The 27,470-nt window shown below is 38.9% G+C and overlaps 1 protein-coding gene across 4 annotated transcripts in view; it reads right to left on the reverse strand.

The window, feature by feature from the left end:
* The window catches only part of cep89 (centrosomal protein 89), a 161,684-nt gene extending 134,214 nt beyond the window's left edge, over positions 1-27,470 (reverse strand). Inside the window, exons 1-10 of one of the 4 annotated variants that reach the window (XM_056233790.1) lie at positions 27,190-27,470; positions 26,884-26,990; positions 26,508-26,663; positions 25,741-25,936; positions 25,365-25,440; positions 22,725-22,759; positions 19,943-19,997; positions 15,092-15,199; positions 13,044-13,232; positions 8,638-8,780 (exon numbers count right to left, since the gene is read on the reverse strand). In XM_056233790.1, coding sequence (XP_056089765.1) covers positions 8,638-8,780; positions 13,044-13,232; positions 15,092-15,199; positions 19,943-19,997; positions 22,725-22,759; positions 25,365-25,440; positions 25,741-25,936; positions 26,508-26,663; positions 26,884-26,990; positions 27,190-27,240 — 1,116 coding nt within the window. In that variant the 5' untranslated portion in view covers positions 27,241-27,470. Of the gene's footprint in view, positions 1-8,637; positions 8,781-13,043; positions 13,233-15,091; positions 15,200-19,942; positions 20,001-22,724; positions 22,760-25,364; positions 25,441-25,740; positions 25,937-26,507; positions 26,664-26,883; positions 26,991-27,189 lie in introns of all 4 variants that reach the window. The other 3 variants (XM_056233789.1, XM_056233791.1, XM_056233792.1) reach the window with 3 other exon arrangements.

The following is a 27,470-nucleotide window of genomic DNA, read 5'->3' on the forward strand; positions in this document are numbered from 1 at the left end:
GGGTATGTGAGCTGGCTGAATAAACTTCATTTTTATTCATATCTTTCACATTTACTGCAGTCAGATTCACCGTGTTCACTCACCGTGTTCACCCCCCTTGTAATGACACATTAAGGTTGTTTGTTAAGAGGCTAAAAGCAGGTTTAAAACTTGTCCCGTTTAAGTCAACAGGGTGCAAATTTTAAAAAGAGGATAACACGGTGTAGGCAACACCGTTTTTTGTCGTTGTTATCTGTACTGACAGCACTCCAAATTTACAAAAAAAATGAGCTCAATGTTAAAATTGACCTGAGTTCTCCTTTAACATTTGAACAACGTTACCATGGGAGTGAACGGAGTTGTCAGAACGCTTAATAAAGTTTGACTTTATCTGACTGTTTTGTTTACATTCCCTTTAGCACATCTAGTGGATGCATAACGCAAACCCAGTCAAACGTTTGACTGCAGTATCTCATGCGGATGCGCCTTATAATCTGGTGCGCCCTATATATGAAACATTTTCTAAAATAGGTCATTCATTGAAGGTGCGCCTTATAATCCGGTGCGCCTTATAGTGCGGAAAATACAGTAATTATAGGTCATTAAATTCATTAGGGGGGAAATCATTCTTTAGACAGTTTTTTTTTAAAACTACTTAATCTAAAGATGAATTTATTTGTAAGGTGCTGTGTGATACTGTGTGCAATGTACTTTTTAACTCTAATTAGAGTAAAAGTACCACTGCTGACAGTCCCCAGACTTAATGACTCAAATCACCATCCAGCAATGTTGCCAGCCACTGTCCTAATCACTCCAGCCAGCCTCCCGTACACGCTTCCTGCTGCCCGCTAGCTCAACAGAGCGTTCAGACACATTCAGTGTTACACTGATCCACTAAAGGCTAGAAAGGGAAGCAATCAACAGTACTGTAAAAAGCAGAGGCTGGTGGACAGAGTTAGAGGGACACAGAGAGCCTAGTTTCTTCTTCAACTAAAGCCCATGTGACATTTCCTTAAGTTTCAACCCTGCTGAGATGGAAGGAGGGGCAGCGGGAGAGAAAGAGCAGAAAAGAGAGAGAGATCCAGGCTACTGACCTGAAACTAAAGTGACAGAGTATATTTAGCTCTTTTGGATTGTCTCCTTTCTCCCCATTGCCTCACTTCTGCCCAACAACACACCAGTGCTCTAATTAAAATCAGTTTTTTTTTAACAATCAAGAGTTCAAGAGTCGGGAGATCACGTGACCCTCTGACAGAGATGGCTGCCTGAGTCTTGAGCTCCCAACTCGGCGTCAATTAATCATCCGTTTAAGTTCTAACCTTGGCACTATCGCAGCATATAGGTCTGTTACCAGTGGTGATGGCTAAGCGTCAACTTTTACCAGCCTCTCCCGAGAAAAAAAGGTTGAAGGATCCTGATAACGACACAATGCGGGTCATGGTGGCCGACGAATTGAAACTACAGCTTGGTGTCGTGCGAGAAATATTTATGGAGGAATTTCAACCGATCGCAGAAAGAATCGGTTCCCTGGAGAAAGAGATGAGAATGATTAGCAACAGCTTTGATAATATTCAGACGGCAGTTCGGAAAGTTAAGCAAGATTCGGCTGCAGTTAAGTTGGCCGTTGATACGCTTCAAGACAAAATGGCGAGGCTGGAAGACAAGAGTCGTCAATGCAATATTCGCCTCGTTGGTCTTAAAGAAGGGGAAGAGGGCAGCGACGCGGTAAGCTTCATGCAGACTCAAATACCCCTGTGGATTCCCTCTCTTAAAGACAGACCGATAGAGATAGAAAGGGCTCATCGCATTTATGCGGGGGATAGCAGCAGAAAAGGCCCGCGAACATTGATCTTCAAATTGCTACGCTTTCAGGACAGAAACGCGATCCTTAAAGGAGCCCGATCTGTGGGCCAAATTCTATATAGGAGTAGCTCGCTTCTTTTCTTCCCCGATTACAGTAACCAAACCGCCATGAAAAGGCGCGAGATGAACCAATCTAGGAAAAAGCTCACGCAACTGGGGATCACATCCTTCATGATTTATCCCTCTACGATCAAAGTGATGCATCGCGGATCAACCTCCCTTCTCGAAACGCCGGCTGAAGTGGAATCGTATGCAGCACAGCAACAGGCATTTGCTACGCCACTGCTGCCCGTATCTGATGACACTCCTGCGGAAATGCTTACGGACTCCGACTGCCCGTAACTTCTATGAACGGATTTAAAGGTTCTACTAAATCTAACGCCGCGACTGTGACAAGCACTTCATTGGTGAACGATGACGCCGAGTCGACCTTCGGACTCGAGGGATCCACTGTTATGTTGGCCACGTATCTAGACGAGGTTTCTGTTTTGGCAGGCAGGAGAGTTTGTTCAAACTCTCTGCTTTCTGCCTTTTCATCCTGTTCCTGTTGTTGTTCCTTTAGAGTTTCAGATGCCATGATTTTTTCATATAAGTCCACAATTGTTTGTTTTATATTAAAAGGGAGGCACCTTATTTCTAATGATTTATGGCTCTTAAAGTAGTATCTTGGAATGTTAATGGTTTAAACGGCGCCATTAAGAGAACTAAATGCTTGGATTATTTACGAACTAAACAAGCATCGGTTGTATTAATACAGGAATCTCATTTGAAAGTTTGTGACGTGCATCGTTTTCAGAATAGGCACTATAAATTAGTTTCTTTTTCTTCGTCTACCAAGAAAACTAAAGGGGTTTTGATATTGGTAGCTCGGCGCCTTCCCTTTTCCATTCACTGTTCAAAGAGTGATGCAGAAGGTCGTATTACTTGTATACTCGGTACATGGTCCAATATTAAATGCGCTTTTGTTTCAGTTTATGCCCCAAATGAAAATGATAGTGAGTTTTATCAACAGCTTGTTCGAATGATACTAAGTTTTGGTGACTATTATCTTGTGATAGGTGGTGACTTCAATGCTGTGCATAATCCTTTACTTGATAGGTCCCAAATATCTCACTCTGATCTAACCCCCTCAAAGTTGTTTAATGATTTTATAAAACAAGTCAATGTGTGTGACATATGGCGACTAAAGAATGATAGCGCTAAGGACTATACATTCTTTTCAGCACGCCACAAATCATACTCACGCATTGATTATCTGCTGGTATCTCCTGTATATATTCCATTTATTGACAACGCAGATATATTACCCCTTCTTCTTTCAGATCATTCACCAGTAACTTTATGTCTTTTCCCATTTTCCTCTCCCTCTGGACGTAAACGTTGGAGATTTAACACATCCTTACTTCATGACCAAAAATTTATATCACAATTGCGCACCTCCTTAGTTGAGTTTATTGATTTGAATAGGAGTTCTTCAAACAACCCGCAATCCTTATGGGAGGTAACAAAATGCTTTATTAGAGGTAAATGCATTTCTTTCTCTTCTTTTCGTCAAAAATCTAGAATTGGCCGCATAAATGAGTTGGAGGATCAGATTCAGACATTGGAACAGGACCTTAAAAACAAGCATTGTCAACGGAAGGAGAAAGAACTTTGTGCAATTAAATATGAGCTAAAAGGATTGCTTTCGCACAGAGCTGAATTCATTATGCATCGAACAAGGCAATCTTATTATTTCAACGGTGAGAGACCAAGTAAATTATTAGCGCTACGAATCAAACAAATGGAAAATAGAGCAGTCATACACGCTATAAAGAATAAAGACACTTTATGCACCCAACCTGAAGATATAAATCAGACTTTTAAAACTTATTATGAACAACTATACAGTTCGAATTCTTCAAGTTATCAGCAACATACATCCTTTCTTCAACAGCTTAATCTTCCTAGAATTGATGAACATCATCAGGAGATGTTAAATTGTCCCTTGTCTCTTGAAGAATTGAAGTTGGCTTTAGACTCTATGCCCAAGAAAAAATCTCCAGGAATTGATGGAATCCCCCCTGAATTAATCTCTGCTATCTGGGATATAGTATCACCACTTATTTTAAACTCATTTAATTTTGCAGTTGAAAACGGAGCCCTACATAGGGACCAAAACACAGCTCTGATAACCCTTTTACTTAAAAAAGGAAAGGATCCTTTAGAATGTGCTAGCTACCGTCCTATTAGTTTAATCCCCACCGATGCTAAACTTTTCGCTAAAGTTCTAACTCTCAGACTGAATAAATGCATACACAGTATCGTTCACTTTGATCAGTCTGGCTTTCTCAAAGGCCGATTGGCGTCCGATAATATCAGGCGACTTTTACATATCATTCATAGATCCGATTCTTATCCAGCCTCCTCCGCAGTTATCTCACTGGACGCGGAGAAGGCCTTTGATAGAATTGAATGGAGCTTTCTCTGGGCAGTCCTTGAATACGCAGGGGTTGGACAAGGATTTATTAAAACGGTTAAAACTCTTTACAATAGCTGTTCAGCTCGTGTTCTTACGGGATCCTTAATGTCTTTACCCTTTGCTCTTAGTCGGGGTACTCGTCAAGGCTGTCCATTATCTCCTTTACTTTTCACTTTATCAGTGGAGCCCTTGGCTCAAGCAATACGTCAGTCATCAACCATACATCCCATTATCTGTGTAGATACCTCGCACAAAATTTCTCTTTATGCTGACGATATCTTGCTCTATGTTTCCAATATTTCTGAGTCTGTTCCTGAATGTTTAAAACTTTTTAATTTGTTTGGTACTCTCTCGGGTTACAAAATTAATTGGAATAAATCAGCATTAATGCCCCTTAATGACGCAGCGAATCAGGAATCCAGTAACTTACCTCCCTTGATCCCCGTAGTCAAACAGTTTACATATTTGGGCATCATTATATCTCCTTCAATTCATCTTATCTCTAAATCTAACTATCAAACTCTCCTGAATAAGATCAAAGAAGATTTAGATAGGTGGTCCCCCTTATGTTTAGCTCTTCATGGAAGAATATCTACTATTAAAATGAATGTGCTTCCAAGGGTAAACTTTTTGTCCTCTATGATACCGCTAGCACCACCTGTTTTATTTTTCAAAGAATTCAACGCGGCTATCTCTAGTTTTATCTGGATTAAGAAAAAACCCAGAATCCGACTTAAAACGATGCAGCGTAAGAAACTTGATGGAGGTCTTTCATTCCCTGATTTTAAGATTTATAATCTAGCCTTCCAAACAAGAACAATCCAAACCTGGGTTAACCCTGATTCCCGGGTTCCGAGGCGAGATTTAGAAGTGAATATCACCCATCCGGTTCGCCTACAGGATTTACCCTTTGTAAGTGTTTCTAAATCCTCTAAGAAAATGTATGGACCAATCATAGAGTACTCCCTCGAGGTATGGAAAAAGGTTGAGAAAAGTATGGGAGGCCCCTTCTTATACACTAAAGTTACACCTTTGTGGCACAACTCTTGTCTGTGTACTGGTAAAAAACCTTTTGTCTATAAAGCTTGGTCGGATGCTGGAATTTTTACCTTGAAGGACATTTTCTGTGAAAATGGCATCAAATCGTTTCAGGAATTAAGTTCAGAATTTTCTTTACCTGGATTTCCTTTTTTTTTATATTTGAGACTGAGGTCAGCTCTGAAAGCATATGGCGTTCCTTGGACCACTGACATTTTACCTCATCCATTATGGAAATGGCTGGACCCTAATACCTCCTCCAAGGGCTTAGTTTCTAAGATCTATAATTCAATTCTTGTTCTGCAATACTCATATATTCCAGCTGTCCACTCCTGGGAAAGGGATGGTTTAGCTAAACCTGACTGGGATGTGGTATGGGCCAGATGTTTCACTGCATCTAAGAACCTGGCTCACCAGATGATTCATTATAAATGTATTAATAGGGCTTATATTACTCCTAGTGTATTATTTAGGATGAAGGCTAGATCTGATCCATACTGTCATTTATGCAACTCTGCTACAATAGGTTCCTATTTACACATGTTTTGGGAATGCCCAAAGGTGGTTCCTTTTTGGACCTATGTAAATACTGTTCTTTCAAAAATCCTTCTTTTGGACATACCTCAAGACCCCTTGATTTTTCTACTTTTAGATGACTCCGCTCTTCAGCTGAATGCTCATCAAAAAAGGGCCTTACTGTCAGCTAGCACGGCTGCTAAAAAGACTATTTTAAAGCTATGGATAGAGCCATCCATACCAACATCTTTCATCTGGTTATCGTATTTCAGAGACATTGTATTGTTGGAAGGCACCACTGCCAAGGTCAATGGCGCAAATGACAATACTATTCAGAGCTGGACAAAAATTGCAAACATTCTGTTAGAAGAACTAAGATTTTGACATCCTACTGTATCCTGGATCCTGACACCCAAACACCTCTCTGTAATTCCTTATTTATATATATATTATTATTGTTATTACTATATATTTTTATTTTTTTATATATATTTTTTTATTATTTTTATTTTTATATACTGTATATATATATACTCTTATAGGTGGAGAGTTTTCATGGCATCTGTTTGTATATAGTTCAGTGAGCTTTGATTTGTATCTGGTATGTTAACTTAAAATAAAAAATATTGATCACAAAAAAAAAAAAGAGTTCAAGAGTCGAGGAAAGTCAAATGTTCAATCTCGCTAAATGAACATAATTGGTGTGATAATTTTTTTATATTCAAACTATAGGCCTATGTCACACTTCCTGCTTCCGGAACGCGGAGTAGGGATACAGAACTTCCGGTCAACAGTATTTCTCAATAAGGATTTAGATTATCAGCCCTAATGTCTAAAAACCATCCGAGGTAGACTGACCACGAGCTATGAGGTTGTGAAACGAAGGTTTTTTCTCCTGTTGAAGCTATAAGTTCGTATGAAATCAACCTTGTTTTAAGAAAAACATGTTTTATCCGCGATCTTATGAAAAAAACTACACTACCCACAATCCTAAGCGTAGCAGCAACGTCTGCTGATTGGTCCAACTCGCTGTTACCATAGAAACGTTTACCTTACTGGCGAATGGCTAGAGCTACCCGCAGCTGTTGTTGTAGTGTACCGGGTTGCTCTGCATCAGCTTTCACGCTTTCCCACTTGAGAGTTCTCATTTACCATCCGAACCACATCGTCATCGTCACATCGTGACTTCAGGCTGGTTGCGGAGAGATTTGGTCCAGCGGTATCTATCGAACTCCACCATTGTAAAAACCTAACCGCAAGATCCGTATCCCTACTAAAAGACGTACTTCCGGTCTTCAATTTTTTCGTGAAATAGGCCTATTAACTGAAACCTTTCGAGATGTGAAAAAGGGTGTTGAAATATTTAAGAAAGATCTTAGTTCTGTAATCAGCAGATCTCTAATTCATCGCAGTTAGGAACTATTTGCCCCAAGATCATCTTTAAATGAGTAGCATGTCAGGCATCCGAGTACTGTACAGATGAATGAAAAGCAGATTAATATATTATACTGAAGTATCTGGGCAGCCAGGAGAGTCATTCTTTCAGTGAACCAGCGAGCCAGACAGACACAAGGCTCAGAGAGCCCTCATCAATATAAAATAAGCTCAATCTCTCCCTTCCCCTCCTTAATTTAATGACACCAGCGGGACAAATTTGAGATCTTTGATCCTTCAAATATGGATGGCAAAGAGGTCACGCTGCTCTCTTGCTGTCAAACTCTTCTGAGGCTTGTTAAAGAAGCTCAGTTATGCAATTCCTCTGAGTGCTTTCCAATTATTATTCAATGCATAAAGGCTCATTAAAACTTATAACTCAGCTGTTAAGTTACAGGGCTCTTTTCAAAATTATAGCTCCTACTTGCAAATCCCTGCACGTTTAAACGTAAAACGTTAAATAAACGTAATTTCTACGTAATGTGTAGCTGTGGATATTTTTCTCAGCTGCCCACTATCTCAGAGGTGCTAGAATGCATTCAGAAGGCTAAAACAAGCTGCACACCAGGGTAAAGCAGAAACAATCTCTGTTTCAATGCGCGCACACACATCTGATCTCAACCTCTCGCTGGTAGTGCTCTTTTGAAATTATAATACCCCACAAACTATCATCTCTGAATTAAACGGAAAGAAAGAGATGAAAGGAAAAGCTGCATATCATTACTGTGGCGTTGGCTAGTCACACCCTGCAAGACTAAAAGACGACAGTGTCAGATAAACTACTGAAATTCTGAGAGCTCTTTATTCATCATTCTTTCACAAGGAAAAATGAACTACAGTTTTCAGCACCACTCCAAAATCAGTCAATGCAGATTTGTAGCAATTAACTTCAGTTATCACACAGCACCCATCTCTCGCATCAAAACAGAGGATCAGGCAAGTGAGACTGCAGATATAATGTCCTGTACATGAACTCAAACATGTATCATTCCAGAATTATAATGAAGGGCTGTGTGGCATTTTTCTACCCATAGTATGTGAAAGGAGTGCACATTATTTTGCAAGCACTTAAAAGTGCATTAGTAGCTTTCTCATTTTTTCTCCTCTAGTAACTGAGAACTCACGCAAAATATAAAGTTCCCATATGCTGTTACATATACATTAATATGTATGACCAGATGAATGAGAAGGTTGATAGTTGAGGGGAGGGATTATTCATGGTTACTTTTTGAAAAGTATGTCACTTTTACATACAATTTCCTTAGCTATTAAAATCACTATCATGTAGTTTTAAGTTTGAGCCTATAGACCTGTCTCTGAAAGTGGTGTACAGTGAGCTATTTTACCTCGTCCTTGTTGAGTGGTCGGAATCTAGCCTGGTATCTGCTGAGCTCCACGTTGAGACGGTGAACCGTCATCTTCAGCCCATCATTCTCATCCACCAGCTCCTGAGCCTGCTGCCTCAGACTCACCAACTCAGAGCTTTCACCTACACGCACACACACAATTGCACATAGTTAGAGCTGATTTATACAAAACCACACACTAAAACAGCAAAAGAACTCAGGCAAGAACTCCCACCCAGACATGTACACATTGGGTGTTTCTTCAACTATGGACACTTTGGGTCCTCTGGAAATGTAGGGACTTGCATCATAGGAGAATTCTGTCCATCTTTTTTACCTGAACAGTTATGAACAAGTGTCATTTCCACCACATCTCAAATAACCATTTATTTCATGTTGGAAATTATATTTTAATATTTATATTTCCTTGCCTTAGGGCTATTTTTATTAGCTACAATTTTAGGTATCCTAAAACCACAATAATATTTCACTTTTTTTCACATAATATGTTCACAAGTGAATGATATTTCTCTTGATTTTAAAGGGGTCATGAACTGAGAATTCCAATTTTCCTTGATCTATTGACAGTTAAGAGCTCGTTATACTATAAAAATACCCTGGAAGTTTCAAAACTCAAAACTTCCTTGTTATTCCAAAAACTGCTTTTATTGAAACCAAGGCCAGAAAACGACAGGATCTCAAAAGTTGAGAATTATGACGTCACAGGGCAGCGAAAGACCGCATTTGCAGAAGAATATCAACGCCTAGATCTACATCATCGCGTATTTGGCCCCGCCCACTGGAGCGTTAGTGAATAGTGACATGAGAACGAGAAAAGATCGACACAGGATTAATAACATTACCTTTCAAACGATTCTAATGCTAGGAAAGTGGGGTTTCTTTTTTTTTTCAACAATGTGAATGTCTCAGCAGTGCATTGTTAAAACAGACTTTTACGATATGGATCTGCCAGCAACGCCACAAACATGTAGCAGTAATCATGTTTATTCCAATGCCTGATCTGTGATCAGTGATTTCTGATGTACAATTATTCAAGTTCAGACAGATAATCTCTCAAAATCATTCAATACTATTTATGCATCAGTAAATCAAGCCACTGACTAAACTATCAACTTCACATCGTTTCTCTTGGTAGGATGAAAATAATCTTATTTAAACTGTGATTAAATTACATACAGAAAGCGATCAAAGAACAATCCCTTTCCAATCGCCCAAGCTGTCAATCACACAGCGCAAGTTTATCTGGACACTTGCCAAAACTCGTTATGAAATAATGATGTTGTTACACTGCACAACAAAGCAATTACTGTATTTACATTGTGTTTGCATTGTTATTTGGTGAAAGCATTCATGAGAGTGCAGAAATTGCGTTGCAATGATAAGATCTTTTCATTCACGTGATCAACAGACTGCCTGTCATCTGCTCAATGCTCATCACTGCAACCTTTCATGTGATGGAATAGATCTAAATATATGATCAATACTGTTCACGATTCGTTAATCTCGATAGCTATAATAGTAAAAACGTAGTAAAAGATTTCGAGAGAGTTCCACATGTAATACTAGCTATTTCATATGCAAACATGTCAGCCAATCACAGCAGTGGGCATTTACACTGAAGTCTCACAGCAGACACGCCCCTTCGAACAGAGCGTTCAAATCAGAGGCTAAAATCAGGCTTGGAAAAATGCCCTTTTATTTCTAAATTATGACATTTTTTAAGTAAAAATCATACTAACATTATAAGGGCACCCCAGGAAACATAAAATATTAAAATAATCCAGTTCATGAGCTCCTTAATTTTGTTTTGTTTTCTGCACACATCACATATGTCTCATAAATCATCTCTTCACTGACACTGTAGTCTCCTTGGTAACCAGGTACTATCTTTTGTAAAAAAAAAGTTACTAGGGGATAAATTGTTGGTTGTGATGGGAATGATGCAACAGCTGAAGGACAGTTATGTTAACAATGATGGAAATCGTTTTCACACAATAAACATTCAAATGGTTTATGTTTCTTTCACTACTTTTTTTAGATTATCTTTGTTTTACAAATGTAACACAAAAAAACACACCCAAGGATTCAATTTGAAAACCTTCAAATGGCTCTATCATATTTTTACAATAAACATAAATGGGCTGCACTCACATATAGCGGCAAAGAAGACCTTCCTAGGAATGTCATAGTTATAATTAATTATTAAAAATGAATTATTAATGAGTTATTAATAATTAAAGTCCCCCTGTAGTCAATAATTGTATCCCTTAAATCCCCCTGTAGTTAATAACTTTATCCCTTAAATCCCCCTGTAGTCAATAACTTTATCCCTTAAAACTTATCTTTGATCACCAAAATTACATATCAAAACATTTTTCTTTGGGGAAAGCGTATACGCGGAACCATGTATATGCTAATCAGCCCCGCCTCCACTCACTCACGCCAGCTCAGAGATCCGCTCGGCCAACTTACTGAGGTAAACGCTGCACAATGGTATCGCTCAACCCCTGAGACATAAAACTCTTGAAGTTTCAAGGGATAGTTCACCCACAAATGAAAATGTGCTGTTAATTTACTTACCCTCAGGACATCAAAGATGTAGGTGTCTTTTTTTTCTTCAGTAGAACAGTTAAGAAGATTTTTAGCTAAAACTGTGGTCTTTGGTGATTCATATAATGCAAGTCAACCGCTACGTCCCTTTGAGAGTCAAAAAAACATATACAGGCAAAGCAAAATTAATATCCATGGCTCCTGAAGACTCATTAAGGTCTTGTGAAGTGAAACGATCGGTCTGAGCAAGAAACTGAACATTATTTACAACATTATTACCTATTAATTTTGTTTTGGCTGTATATGTTTTTTTGTTATGTTATGTGACGTAGCGGTTGACTTGCATTATATGAATCACCAAGGACCAAAGTTTCAGCTAAAAATTACATTTCTACTGAAGAAAAAAAGACACCTACATCTTGGATGAGGGAGCTGAGTAAATTAAAAGCAAATTTACATTTTTAAGTGAACTATTCCTTTAAGAAACACCCATACACTACATTCAGTTGCCAATTTAATAGGTAAACCTGTACACCTGCTATTTAATGCAAATAACTAAAGCCAATCATTACATAAAGACATTGTCAAGAGTTTCAGTGTTTGTTCAAACGCACAGGGAAGAAATGTGATCTACAGTGAGTGATTTTGACCTTGGAATGATTGTCTGTCTCAGGGAGGGGCAACTTCGGTCCTGGAGGGCCACTGTCCTACAGAGTTTAGCTCCAACCCTGAAAAAAATCACCTGCCTGTAACTTTCTAGTAATCCTGAAGACCTGGATTAGCTTTCAGGTGTATTTGATTAGGGTTGAAGCTAAACTCTGTAGGACAGTGCTGACCTCATACACAACAGTTTTCTAGACACTATTTTACCAAAAAAAATGGTGTGAAGAAAATATGCCTGAATGTGCAGCTGACAAATCTGTAGTAAGTATGTAATGCTATCATATCAGTGTGGACCATGAAAAAGTAAGGCAGTTTTGGGAGTCCTTTCTAGAATTAGAATGTTGTACCTTATTAAAGGGGCCACTGAATATGAAAAGAGCAAAAGTCAAAACACAACCAACTTTACCTTCATTAAAAATGGCTTGCTTAAGGTTGTTTACAGCTCACAAAATGTACAATTTGAAACGCTGATTGAAATACCTTGAAGTAGGCATATGTTGAAAATTATATCCAATCTGCATTTGCATTGTAGATTCACAGTAGGTTACTAAAAGGGATAGTTCACCCAAAAATGTCAATTCTGTCATTTAATTCTCCCCATGCTACTCCAAAACGTGCATGTTTGAGAACGTTTGAAGACCTGGATAATGTTTGAAGACTGTGCAAGTCACTCTTACGGTACAATGAATGGGGGCTGGAACTTTCAAGCTTCGAAAAGAACACAAAATTACTGTATGAATTTCATAAAAGAATCATTAAAATGGTCCATAAGATTTTTATATCCAAAGTCTTCTGAGATCATACAAAAACCCACAACATTAATGTTTTGTCCCGCTCCTGTCTGCAAAAGCCCGCAGGTTAAAGTACAAATAGATTTTTTCACCCTACACATCCCAACATAAATGCTCTCGATACATTATTAGTTACTTTCTGTCTGCGTCGGGTCCCGCAGGTCTCTAGTCCTAGTCTTCATTCACTTTAATACATTATACTGAAATGTTGCCAGAATATTCTTAGAAAATGTCACCTCTTGTTCCACAGAAGAGAGGTGGTCACATAGATTTGGAGCAACAAGAGGGTAAGTAAATGATGACAGAATTATCATTTTTTGGAGAACTATCCCTTTAATGATGGATAGGCCACAGTGAGCGCAGTGGGATGTGTAGCAGCACCTGTGGAGTTTCCTCTCTCTGTGTGAGAATGGCAGACCTCCTGCTGAAGATGCTCTATGTGCCGACTCTGTTGTAAACATCTCTTCTCCTGTGTCTCCTTCTCCTGAGCCAGAATTTGAGTCTGCTCCCTCAGCTCCTTTACAAGCGCTTGCTGCACCTCTAGCGTACTGCGCAACACTTCACTGGCCTCTGCACCACACAGCCACACAGGCAAATCCACACACAGAATAGAAACCACAAAACAGAAATGCAAATACATTACATAAGAATATGACAGACAAAACTAAGTATAAAAACAAAACGGAAAACAAGACACAGCAATACAATGCAACATACCACAATGTAACACACCAACAACAACAGCACAAAATGCAAAGACAGGACAGAGGGAAGATTGACAGGAGGATAGACAAAGAAATGAAACGTGACAGAAGAAAAAGCAATGTGAAGATTTTCTTTCTAAGATGGACTATAGCCTATTAATTGCACTTGATGTGCAAACAGTACAACATGTTTATGACCATCTGTTTAATCCTAATATGAGTCTGGCGCTCTATAGTCTGTTGAGAATACTCGGTACCGGTACGGTACATTCATTCCATTACTCTAGCTGAGCTTAACCCTCTAGGCGCCACGGTCGAGTTTACTCGACAAGATGAGGCACTGAATAAAACGGCCGATTTTGTCAAATTGGGTGTCAAATTTCGTTCGACCTCCCCTCCACTGGATGGCAGACATGTCATATTTCATCCCCGAATCAAAAAAACGTCATGTTTCTATACAAAATGTTCGAGTTAGAGCGCATTGAATCAATGAGATCAAAAGCGGAGCTAGTGTGCGAGTGAGCCATGTTATCAGATCCTCTCCGCAATCGCGGCGACAGTATTGTGGTGGAGACTTTGTCTAATGCCACTGGGTATGTTAGACGAGGTCGAAGTATTCATAGGACAGTTAGGAGACAACGTGGATGCAGGGTGGGGAGTCGCAATGACAATGACAGCAGTCCGAGCTGTGCACACTCGGCGTGCGCGCGAGGCAGATCTGGCCGCGCTGCTCGTATCATCTCACTCATGATCTGTGCGAGTGAGCGTTTGAACTAAACAGGTCTTGTCTACTTGTGTTTGTATGTCATATGAATAATATATATGTGCCCCATACATGGAATCAGAGTGTCTACTGTATTTAGTAAATGGAAAATCTCTACAGCAAAAGGCAACCACTACATGCATTCGGTTTGTTTCTACCATTTATTAGTAATGATTTACACAGTTTGTTTACTACTTACTATATACCTGAGCATTCAGTATTGTGCAATATAACATACAGAAGGTGATGGACATTTTGGGGGGAAAGAAGTGCTGCATTTTATCATTAAAACATGTGACTTTTCATGAAAATTCTATAATCCAAGATTGCCGCCACCATATGACGTCATAATATGCAAATTAGATGGAAAAATGTAATCCCTACATAAACTTTGGGTCATCCTTAATATTTCTCTAATTTACAGAAAGTCTCTATCTTTTATCACTTTTAAGATATAGCCTTTTGAAATTGAGATGTCAAAATCGAACGTTTTAGGAAAAAAACTCTGGCGCCTAAAGGGTTAATGTCAACCTAATCACATTAGCACTGATTAAAATACACACTCTGTTTGATCCTATATCTTCATGAAAATAAGCAGCATAAACAAATTAGAGAAAGAAAATCTTTAATATCTCTAATATTATTTAAATAACTTATATAACTAATGAGATCTAGTTCATTATTTCTTTAATTAGTCTTTTGAACTCTAATCTTAACCTAGAATTTTTCTGACAAGTCAAATCCAATGGAATGAGTCTGGTTTTAAGACTCGTAGCCAGTAGAAATAGCCAGTAATACATTTAATCATTAATTAAACATTAAATTGAAGCAATAAGCCAATTCGGGCCATGCGTTACAGTAACTTTACCATAATTAAAGAGATTTTAGCTGCAAAATTATTAATTAGAAGGACAAAAGAGCTGGGAATGTCAGATGTCAAAGAGTAGAGTCAAGCCCCTCACCTGGACTGATGTCTCTCTCTTTTCCTCTCACTGGACTCGCCTTCATCCGTGAGGTTTTCCTTTTTGAAGTATTCAGTGATCTGTGAGCGCTCCAGTCATCATTAAGCTCTGACAGGAACAATATGAAAAAAAAAATTTTTATAAAACGAGGTGAATAAATTAGCGAATAAATTAGTAATTGTACAAGAGAATTAGAGAGTGATAAGGTAATCACAAGTGAGTGAGTAAATGAGTTGGAGTTGCTCTAACAGTGAATGTGTAGACCATAATCTAAATAAAAAGACAATTCTATAAACACTATCATTCAAAAGTTTGGGATCAGTATGTTTTTGAAAGAACTCTCTTATGATCACTAAGGATGCATTTTTTTTTATCAAAAATACAGTAAAGACCGTACAATTTTAAATAACTCTTATCTATTTTTATATTTTTTTAAATGTCTTATTATTATAAATATTCCAAACAGTTGTGCTACTTAATGTTTTCGTGGAAACATTGATAATTTTTTTTTCTCTGATGAATAAAAAGTACAGCATTTATTTGAAAAAAAAACTTTTTTATTATAATAAACTTCTTTACTGTCACTTTTGATCAATTAAAGGTATCCTTGCTGAATAATAGTATTACTTGTATTACAGTAGTGTAATTTGTTTTAAATTTTGGGTCAAGGAATCCTCAGGCATATATTTATAATATAATATATCGTAGCCCGTTCCACACAAAAAGGCTTTTCACACTTAAAATAGTTAACCCTGGGTCATTCTAAACCCCCGGGGTTAACAATTAATCCTTTGTATTCATAAGCTTCCTTTTCACACTGTACACTCCTAAAACCCTGGGTTAACATTCATTATTTGCAATTGCAACAAACCCTGGTAAACAATGTCATTGATTGGATGAATGCAGCACATTATCTGTTCTGCTTATAAAAAGGCTCTAGCATTGCGCAATCCTCATATTATACATTGCCGACTATACCTCAAGTTTATACTGACTTAATACTTGGACTCTTTGGACTATAAAGGTAATAATTAAACTTTTCCTCACTCCAATTGTCGCGTTTTCTGTCAGCATTTGAATTTTTCCCCTCAAAACGCTGAAACATAGCCTACTGTTTATACAACATGCTGTGTTTCTGTGACTATACACAGCACGTGAATATGAGGCATGTTGCAATGCAGAGTTAACACAGCAAAAGTGGTTCTAACCCTGCTCCTAAATTATAAGTGTGAAATGTTCCTCCTTTACATGGGGTTAGTTAAAAGCACTCAAATCATTCGCCATCCTTCCGCTATCCACTGCTCACCCTCTTACATCCTCACTCACTGCTGAGGACTTCATAACCCACTTTCAATTACCTACGGATGTTGACAACTTTCTCAATCACAAGGTCATTTTCTGTTGAAGGAATTCACTCATATATGAAAAACTTACCCTCATGTAGCTCTAAACCTGTATTACTGTTTTTCATGAAAAATTTGGAAGAATGTCCAGGTCATTTTATGCATGCAATTCGGTAATGGAGTTTAGAGCATTCAAGGATAAAACTTCAAAAAGATACAAAAACACCCTAAGGTGATTCACAGAAAAGTGACTCATATCTGGGTTTGAGTACTATTTTCCAAATCTTATAAAGTCCTATGATAACTCTGTGTGACGAACAAAACAAAATTTAAGACGTTATTCGCTAAAATTGCGACATTTACGACACAAATGAATGTGCTCTCATTAGCACATTCATTGAAGAATTTGTGATAATCAGTCTGTAAATGAATCTAAATTAATAGTTCTGTTGAGTCGGAACTTTTCAATGATTCGCTTGATCTGGTTCACGAAACTGATTTGAACGGATTCATTTACAAATCAGACAGTTCCAGTTCACTCTGATCCAATTGAAATTGCATGAAAAAAAGACATTCCACATTATTTTTCATTTCCATGAAGGACAGTCACAAGGGTTTGGAACAGCATGAGGGGATACAAGTAAATGACAATTCTTTTTTTAATTATTATTTCTTCACTTACCATGGACTCTATCTTGTACAATATTAAAATCCACCATTGAGATCTCACTGAAGGTGGAAATTATAAGACAGACTGCAGTGCATGCTATATTACATCATGTCAAACATCCTTACCAAAGATATTTTGCTTAACTCTTGCAAGCCTTAAAATCGGATATTGACCCTTTATTGTGACTCCTAGTGGAGCTGTATTATCCTTGCTCTCCTTCTAATCTAGTTTGCTTCTCCTTTCTGTCTGTGCCCTTGGTCTCTAAAGTTACAAACACTGACAAGATTTTGTCTGCGTTTCTGACATCTCAGCCCTAGATTAGACCTCAAGGTCATCCTCATCTCATCTTCCAGCAAAGTTCTTCCTTCACTGGAAGTCTCTGTTGCAGTTAAAGGTGACACAGCCATTGTCTGCTGGTGCATAAAAAGCTTGGCAGTTGTCCATTGATCACTTTGCAGCAACTGCCCAGACCTGCTGTTTCATGCTCTATTTCAGAGGGTAAATCCATCCTTCCTGCAATCTAGACTAATGCTGGTTTGCTTGCATCTGCCATACCTCTTGAGTGAAACTAAACTATACCAATTTCATTATATCCATAGAAAAAAATATATGGAATTTGCTAGTAATTTCATATAAAAGCCACACACAATACAGCATACTTATTTAAATCTACTCCTAAAAAACTAATAGCAATTTCCTTTAGCAATAACAACTTCTTTAGGAGTGGGTTTTAAAAAAACTCTTTACTGTCACCACTGAGGACAATAGAAAGAAACAAAATGACTGCAGTGGAGGAAGAGAAGCAGGGAATATATCAAGACAAATTTTGAGGTAATTCCAGTCTCTGTCCTCATAGTCATTATAGATATAGCCTCATCTCTCTCATATCTCATTACTGACATAAGCCCATGAGAGAAGCTGACTGAGAAGACATTTGTTAAATTACCATTTTTTATTATGATTACCTCTTACAAACGCAACACAGTAACCACCTCATTTGTCTCTAGTCTGTTGAAAGCTGTGCTTGAATAAATTTGACATCAATTGATCCTTTGCAAAGACCCGCCTACCCTTAGTTACTGTTGCTACTTCCGACAAGCCATGGTGCTCTCACGCCACACATCATGTTCTCACGCAGTGAAAAATACATCGCGGAGCAAAGAGGACACACTAACAACGCGCTGACAGACAAAACAAAGGTTACTTTTGGTATGAAAAAGTCTATTGTGGCTCTTTAATGTGTAGTGACAGATTGCTGTAGCGCCTCAGTTCAAGCTGCGTGTGAACCGATCATCCCTTCTTACTAGTTATAGCACGAAATAACCATGAATGAACATCAGAAGGTATGTTGTTTCAACCGTGGGAAGATGTTAATGCACACCTAGGGGTGTAACGGTACATGTATTCGTATTGAACCGTTTCGGTTCGAGGCTTCCGGTTCGGTACGCATACAAACCGAACGATTCCTTGGACCATTTTTCCTGCCGACAAAATTCGCGCTGGCGCGATCACCACAACGTTGCGCAACATCAAATGGCAAGCGTAATGAAAGCGGAACGAAACTGCGCTATTGTGCTTCACGGATCGTTTATCAGTTCGGAGCAGCAACATTTGTGCAGCGGGAGCCGATCTCGATCAAGCGACACTGTTACAACCGTTACAACACAGCGCTAAGAGATCCAGTAAAGAAAACATTTGAGTTCGCCACTGAAGTAATAACATCGCTGCGAGATCTAGTGAGAAGCATTCAAATTTCTCCGTTATTAACCGTAGATCTCTATTAGATCAAACAGCGCTGACGTGGACACCAGGAGAAATATTGTGCCGTGAATGAACTAGTAATACTTTACGTCCACAGACCAGCAACATTCACCATGGATTTAATATAGTAACACTAACTGTAACCAGTTTGGCTGGAATAGTGAAATGCTTTCAAGTACTTCACACATCTTTTTCCAGCACTTCAAAACTCAAATATTATATAAATAAATAGCCTATATGAAGAGTTTAGATGCAAAAGCCCCTGTAAGTGCCATTTGAAATTTTCTTCTAGAATGATCATTTTTATGAAGCTTGTACATTTAAGTTCAGTAATTTCACTCAAATGACAATTAATAGGCAATCTTCATTGCCATTTAAATGAAATTACTGAACTTAAATATACAAGCTTGATAAAAATGATCATTCTAGAAGAAAATTTCAAATGGCTTTTGCATCTAAAATCTTCATATATTTAAATGTTATTTTTAATGTGATGACCAAAACATTATTTGTTCATCCTTCAAAGATGACCCCCATTTATAAACCTGAAAGTTTCAAGATGTAGGAAAACTCACTTATTTAAAAAATATTTTTTCTTTTAACAAATAGGAAATTTCTCTGGCATTTCTTACTTTTTGCTGTATCGAAAACGTACCGAACCGTGACTTTAAAACCGAGGTACGTACCGAACCGTGATTTTTGTGTACCTTTACACCCCTATGCACACCATTTTCAAGTTCAAGTCCACCGACGTTAATCTACTAACTCTCCTTTCTGGTTAGTTTGTCGGACAAAATGGCGGTTTCGGCATTATGATTACTCAGATCGCCTGTCAGTCAAACTCCCAGAAAAGGGTGAATTAGATGTTTACAATGTCCTTAATTTGCTCTCTCTCTCTCAAACTGAAACTGGAATGAAGCTTTTCTTTCAAAGCTTTGAGGATTCCTAAAAAGGGGACACATTTCTCATGGTCTGACAATTTTTTTTTTTTTTTATGAACCCAGGTTACATTGCACATGATTTGCTGTGGAGTTCAGCTGTTGTGATGGATAATGTTATGGCAGAGAGGGGAAGTACCTGGAGATGCCATGCTCCCACGAGAGACCGATCTTGGTTGTCGTAGCAATGATGGCTGCTGTGGAGACAGAGGGAAGTTTTTACTGATTAAAGGGTTCTTACTGCAGAATATCAAAGACCACAGACTGAATTACTAAGTATATCCAATAGTGAAAAGTGCAGTATGCTTTAGAGGCAATTTAACTCTACTAATGAGCAATTTTCCACATTAAGAGTTGAGATTAGAGATCTTCTGGTAAAGGTTTTCAAGCACCAGCAGGAATGGTAGCATTCTGATCTGACAATGACAACATGGAGTTATAAGACAGTAAGTGGCTGGTCAGTGTGCACAAGTGTATGTGTGTCTGCATATTAACAGAGCACAGGTTCACATGGCCTAATTGGAGTGTACACTCACCTAAAGGATTATTAGGAACACCTGTTCAATTTCTCATTAATGCAATTATCTAATCAACTAATCACATGGCAGTTGCTTCAATGCATTTAGGGGTGTGGTCCTGGTCAAGACAATCTCCTGAACTCCAAACTGAATGTCAGAATGGGAAAGAAAGGTGATTTAAACAATTTTGAGTGTGGCATGGTTGTTGGTGCCAGACGGGCCGGTCTGAGTATTTCACAATCTGCTCAGTTACTGGGATTTTCACGCACAACCATTTCTAGGGTTTACAAAGAATGGTGTGAAAATGGAAAAACATCCAGTATGCGGCAGTCCTGTGGGCGAAAATGGCTTGTTGATGCTAGAGGTCAGAGGAGAATGGGCCGACTGATTCAAGCTGATAGAAGAGCAACTTTGACTGAAATAACCACTCGTTACAACCGAGGTATGCAGCAAAGCATTTGTGAAGCCACAACACGCACAACCTTGAGGCGGATGGGCTACAGAATTTGGCGTAAACAGAATGAGAACATGGATCCATCATGCCTTGTTACCACTGTGCAGGCTGGTGGTGGTGGTGTAATGGTGTGGGGGATGTTTTCTTGGCACACTTTAGGCCCCTTAGTGCCAATTGGGCATCGTTTAAATGCCTCAGGATCCCTCTTGTCCTTTGTGTTCATCACCTGCCACATTAAGGCACATTTTGACAGGATGTAAGGTGGCTCTTAGCCAAGGTCGGTTTACTTGGCGCCATGACCAAGTACTGCGATGTTTGGCTTTAGCATTGGAAGGCAAGCGTAACATGACCAATAAGTTGCCACCTGTTCTAGCAAAACATTGCACACAGAAGACCATATTCCTCCGCCCAGGCGAGCAACCACCAAGAAAAGGTGTTAAAGCCAATCCTCGCCCTGGACAACCTCAAGCTGCTAGGGACTGGAAAATGCTGGCTGATCTTGATCAACGGCTTATTTTTCCACCTGAGATTGCCATCACTAACCTACGACCAGATATTGTTTTGTGGTCTGGATCAGCACGCATTGTTCAACTGATAGAGTTAACAGTGCCATGGGAGGATGCTGTAGATGAGGCATATGAGAGGAAGAAACTGCGGTATGCTCATCTGGCCACTGAAGCAGAACAGCGAGGATGGAGAGTCCAGGTTTATCCAGTGGAAGTGGGTTGTCGAGGATTTGTGGCACACTCTACAACCCGGTTCCTCAGAGACGTCGGATTCAGTGGCCAAGAGTTGCATCGCACAGTAAAGAACTTATCTGAAGCAGCAGAGAGGAGCAGCAACTGGCTGTGGTTGAGATGGAAAGATTCGGGCTGGCTGTGTACAGGCCGCCACGCTACGGTTTCGTAGAATTCTTGAAAAACTCGAAGAGTCTGTTGGTTTATTTGTATAGTTTGCATAGTAATTACAGTTATTACGTTCCTGTGTATATTGCGTGAATGAGGGTTGGTGTTTGGGCAGATATTGTGTTTTTCGGTAGGTAGTATGCCATACGGAACCGTTGCCACTGAAACTACTTTAACGAAGACAGTGGGGCTCGACAGCCTTAGTCAAACGGGTTGGCGCGTATGGTTGGGTTGCGGAGAGATTGTGGTTAGGTCACGTGAACTACGAGGAAGGAGCAACCTCAGCAGCAGGAGGGATGTAAAGGTCAGTAAGCTGGGCTGAGTTGAGTGGGGGACGGAGGGGGGTGACTCTGGGACGCCAGAGTCACTGTCGAGCCCTCTTGAGGTGTCGTGGGCTAGTCGACGAAACACTGAAGACGGAAGGTGCCCACTTGAAGACCCTAGAGATGTCCCCTACTCGGCTCAATCCAGACGGTTGTCGTGTTGGTCCACTGGGGAGACCACACTGTAGTTGCAGCCGTTGTGTGTGCTGATGTGCCAAGTACACTGCAGCCGTTAACGCCGGACAGAAGGAGATTCACATCACCATATGGAAGGAAGCGTAAATGGATGGAGAAGCATAGGTTACTGTAAAGCTACGTCTTAGTTTGTGCTTATCTTTGCGAAAGCCGAGTACAAATCAGCATGAAGTTTTAACATCTACTCTCGTGTAATGGAAATCATGTCCCTTGTTCACCTTCCCACTCTCTCTCATCCTGTCTGATTTTCATTCACACTCCTTCACTGATAACAACCTCTGTCTCGGTCTTTCTAAAGGTGCCTTTAACCTCTTTATGCCAGTGTCATTTTTCTCCTCTGTCTTTAGAGAATTTGTTGAGCCCTGGGGCAGAATGACCTTTAGTCCAGAGTAAGACCACACCAGGATTCAACATAATTGACATTCCTACAGCAGCTTTATAAAATTAGCTTTAAACCCTGAATTAACTGAATCAAATAATGACTTCAGCTTCTCATTATGGCTGATCTGATGAGAGGTTCTCTTACCGTTTGAGCTGCTCCTTCCTGAACCACAATTTCCTCTAAAATACAAAATTGTATTAATTATAAGCTGCATGCAACATTACCAGGGCTCTCAAAGTCAATGAAGTGTAATGAGAGAAAGATACGAGACATTAATATTTTATATACACTATATATCCTGTATAGTATAAATAACACACACACATATATATAGAAAACATTTAAAATAAAGTTACATAATGTTATATAAATACTATATAGGGCTGGACCCGGATATTCGAATATTCGTTCGGTGTGTTGGTATTCGATTTGAAAATGTGACATTCGAATATTCTTCTTTTTTTTTTGCACACCTGGCATCCCCCTCGAAACGGTTCTCATTCGTGCTTGAATATGTTTTACACTATAAAATCTGGTGAAATATAATACTTAACGTATAACTTCGTTATATCTTCTTAATAAATATATTTGCTTCTTCTTGGACTACTAAACGTGTTCCTGCAACGGGAGTATTCTCTGACTAGAGCGCAGAACAGCGGAGTTTGTATGGACAGAAGTGCATGCCTGAGCTTGTATTTTGGGTTAAGCTGCGTTGCTTTGACATTGTGGAACATAGAATAATAGAAACATAATGTATTATCCTTTTTACCCTTATCAATCTAAATTAATCTACAGCTAAATATAGGAGACTTTGAGATTTTACTGGGACGTCACGTTTATTTTTCGTTTTTCTTTATTTAAATTTCGTTTTTCTATATTTAAATTTCGTTTTTCTTTATTTAAATTTCGTTTTTCTTTATTTAAATCTACCCTACTTTGTTAGTGAGAAAAATATTATAAGACTACCTTATTAAAAATATTGCTTAAGTTAAAAGACGTGTGTGTGTGTTTTATATCACTAGCGCAGTGTCCGTTCTCGGAGCATATAAGCCCTGCTTGCGTGAGGCGCGCCGCTTCTTTATCTAAATCTGCCCTACTTTGTCAGTAATTTGTTAGTGAGAAAAATATTAGACTACCTTATTAAAAATATTGCTGAAGTTAAAAGACCTGTGTGTGTGTGTGTTATATCAATAGCGCAGTGTCCATTCTCGGAGCATAAGCCCTGCTTGCGAGGCGCGCCGCTTCTTTATTTAAATCTACCCTACTTTGTCAGTAATTTGTTAGTGAGAAAAATATTAGACTACCTTATTAAAAATATTGCTTAAAGGGGTCATATAATGCCATTTTTGTACAAGCTAATATGATTCTTTAGGGTCTAAATTAAAAGTTTGTAATATACTTTAATTAAAAATTCTCATTAGTATTGTAAGAAAACAGTTATTTTACCTGGTCAAAAACAGCTCTGTTTTCAGCACGCCGTTTCGGTGCATATGCCTTTAAATGATCATGAGCTGTGCTCACTCCGCCCCTCTGTTCTGTGCGTACACATTTGTAACACAATAACCATAATGTGTTGTTCATTATAAACGTGAGATTATGAATTATATTGACAACGTCGTACATAGAAAACATGCCGTAATGTACCCTGAGTGTAAACCTTAGACGCATTCATCGTGAAGCGATTTGCAAAGATATAAATATTAATATAAAGGTTAATAAAACGTTACACTCACTTCAGTTGTTCTAGAGGTTCAGCAGGAACACGAATATCTGGTACCGATCCTTTATTCAGGAGTAGCTTCTTAGCAAAACCAGCTTTATACTACCCTCGTTTATAAAGCAGTCTGGTGAGAAATGATTCGCGCAAACATGAGAGCATTGACGTTGCTCGTGGGGAATATTCCCTTCGAAAACAAAACTCAGCCACTGCGTCTTCAGCGGTTCGGATTTGGGAACATTAAAATGACTGCTGTGTTCGTTATTGCACCCAAGAACAGAACACCAATCGCTTAGACGCCATTCTGCTCATAGACAGTGCTCCAGCATATCAACAATGAGCGCGCCGGTCCGCGCAGACTATGATTGACAGCTGGCTCACGAGCGAGGGCGGTTCTGTGTTGAAACCCGGCTGTCAATCAACAATCGCGGGAGGGGCATCCGACCATGTGACGTCACACGGTCGAACGGCTCGATTTGAGACAGGGGAAAACATATAAGGAGATTAAAACAAAAACACTGGATGGATTTTTATCATTATATGATGGTTGTGTACAGGCACTGCCAACACACATTTCAGTACAATCAACTTGAAAAAGTGCATGTACCATTATATGACCCCTTTAAGTTAACAGACCTGTGTGTGTTTTATATCACTAGTGCAGTGTCCATTCTCGGAGCATATAAGCTCTGCTCGCGTGAGGTGCACGCGCATCCCGCTCGCGCTGTTCTGTAGTTTATTAAAAGTTTATTAATTCTGAACGTGTCGCGTCTCGCCTGTCAATCTATATTGCACCAAATACGACACTGCACTCCCTTGTGAAGTCGTTTGGATGAATGGTTCTCGAAATAATGAAAATGCAAACAGACAGACAGACATATAGAGATTCCGAAGCTTCGAATATTCGATGTTCATTACTACCGAAGCTTCGAAGCTCAAAAAATGGTATTTGGACCAGCCCTAATACTATAAAACATATTTCACAATATTACCCAATAAATGAAGCCTTGCTATGAGACACACATATATATATATATATATATATATATGCTTTTTTTTTAGAAAACCTTCAGTCTGTAGTGGAGACAAAATATCGAATGCAGAGTCTTCTGTCTCTTCATCAACGTCTGAATTGGTCTTGTCCTGAAAAAAAGATGCATTCAATCAGTCAACTTTACAAATATTATATGCATATTATAATCAAAATAAATGCTGCTGTAAATAGTGGTTAAACATCACAAGCTATAAAAAATATGTATTGAATCAGATTTTAATTCATATCCCTTTATGATCTCAGACTGGGTTTTGATTTAGAGTAGGATTTGAATAAATCGGTAGCTCCACCTCATGGTGAATTTTAGTAAATGAATCAAACGCATAAGAGAAGAAAGCAATCCACATACAGACCCAAACAAACAAACAGACACAGACACATGACTGTACCTTCCTGTGTTTTATTGGCACGGCGTACACAACATTTATGTCATCTGCTCTGCTCTGCCTCTCAAGGGACTGATACACATGATCTTCATCTCCCTCTAGTCCCTCCACCTCATCACTGTCATCATCTTCATCATCATCAGTATGTCTTAGGGAGGGCACAGAGGGTCTTTCTGTCATTGAATCTGGCCATCTATCCCTAAAGTGAGAGAGTAAATTCATTAATTTCATGTGTCTTGCTCAAGTAATCAAAATCCACATATTTAAATTGCATAAAATGTGTTGACAAGCTATTGCTGCTTAAACCACTCTCTGTAACACATCCTCTCAAAAGAGTGCAATCAGACCAAAGACTAAATTTGTAAGTAAACTACTTTCCCCCCTGCTGAACCAATAATGTCTATATCAATGTGGCCTGCCGTGTTACTCTGATAAGAAGACATTCTGTATTATTGACGATGATTGTGCTTTCAGACTCATTTAAAGGATTAGTTCCCCAAAAATGAAACTCTTCCCCATGTCGTTCTACGCTGTGAAATTTTTTCTTCCATTAAAACAAAAAAGGACAAATTACAGAAATCTATACTAGTCGCATTCAAACCTCAAAAATGATGATATAGTGTCATAAAAGTGGTCCACATGTGCACATCTGCATGTCATGTGATCATTTGTTGTTAAATTATTAAAATATTAACTTAAAATCTCCTGTTGACAAAAAAAAAAGTTTAGGAATCCCTGATTTAGGTCAATGAAACGATGTACTATATTACCTGGTATAAAGTGCTGTGGCAGCGTAGGGCTCAAAGCCAGTTTGGCTGTCTGCACGTGAACAATCACTCTCAGAGTAAGATCTTTGGCGTGGAGGAGGAATGGCAACAGTACGGCCTGTCAAGGAGGAAGACAATATGGCAGCTGCCAAAGCAGACCTGTGACAGATATCAGAGAGATTACAAAGTTTACAGATAAAAAGCATGTAAAGATATTGGAAAAATAAACCTGAAACAGGAATGTTCGATGAAAAACATTATGGCTAATGATAAGTGAATTAAGGGACCCTCAAGAACATGCATTGAGAGCTGTGTAAAATGAGGGAGGGGAACTAAAGTGATCTTTATGGATTGGAATATGTTATGTGGGTGGGTATACCTGGGTCTCTCTGGAGAGGGGTTGGGGCTTCGTGGGGGAGGAGTGCGGGGAACAGCAGGTCTAGGGGCAATGGTGGCAGCAGGGATCAAGCCATGAGCTATATTCCGCTAAACATCCACAACCGCAAACAACATCACACATTTTACTACATCACAGTATAAGTACACGTGTTAAAGTACCATAAGTAAGTTAAATACTGAGTTCTGAATTAATGTATAGGTTGCTTATAACCACGGACACAAAGTACGTACACAAAGTGTAACGTTAGCTAATATTACAGTTATATTTAAGCAATAGAAGACTTACAAATTCTCTCTTCTCTTTTCTCCTGAAGCTGAAGTTGAATTTGGATGACATAACGTTAGTCCTCAACAAACTCCCTCGCTTCGGTGAGAGATGTGAGTTTAAGATTTATGAAAACCGCGGTCAGGACTGATCTTTCCAGATCTATCGGTGTGGCAAAACTATGTTTTATAGCTCATAACTGACCGTTTTATAGGTTTTTTTATAAACAACGATTATTTTCATCGAAATCTTAGTGGATTCAACTCAACTTCACGTAACTAGACGCTCTCCATAAAAAAACC

This window comes from Rhinichthys klamathensis, unplaced genomic scaffold (genome assembly GCF_029890125.1).
Source record: "Rhinichthys klamathensis goyatoka isolate OS25496 unplaced genomic scaffold, OSU_Roscu_1.1 h1tg000378l_1, whole genome shotgun sequence".
Classification (NCBI taxonomy): Eukaryota; Metazoa; Chordata; class Actinopteri; order Cypriniformes; family Leuciscidae; genus Rhinichthys; species Rhinichthys klamathensis.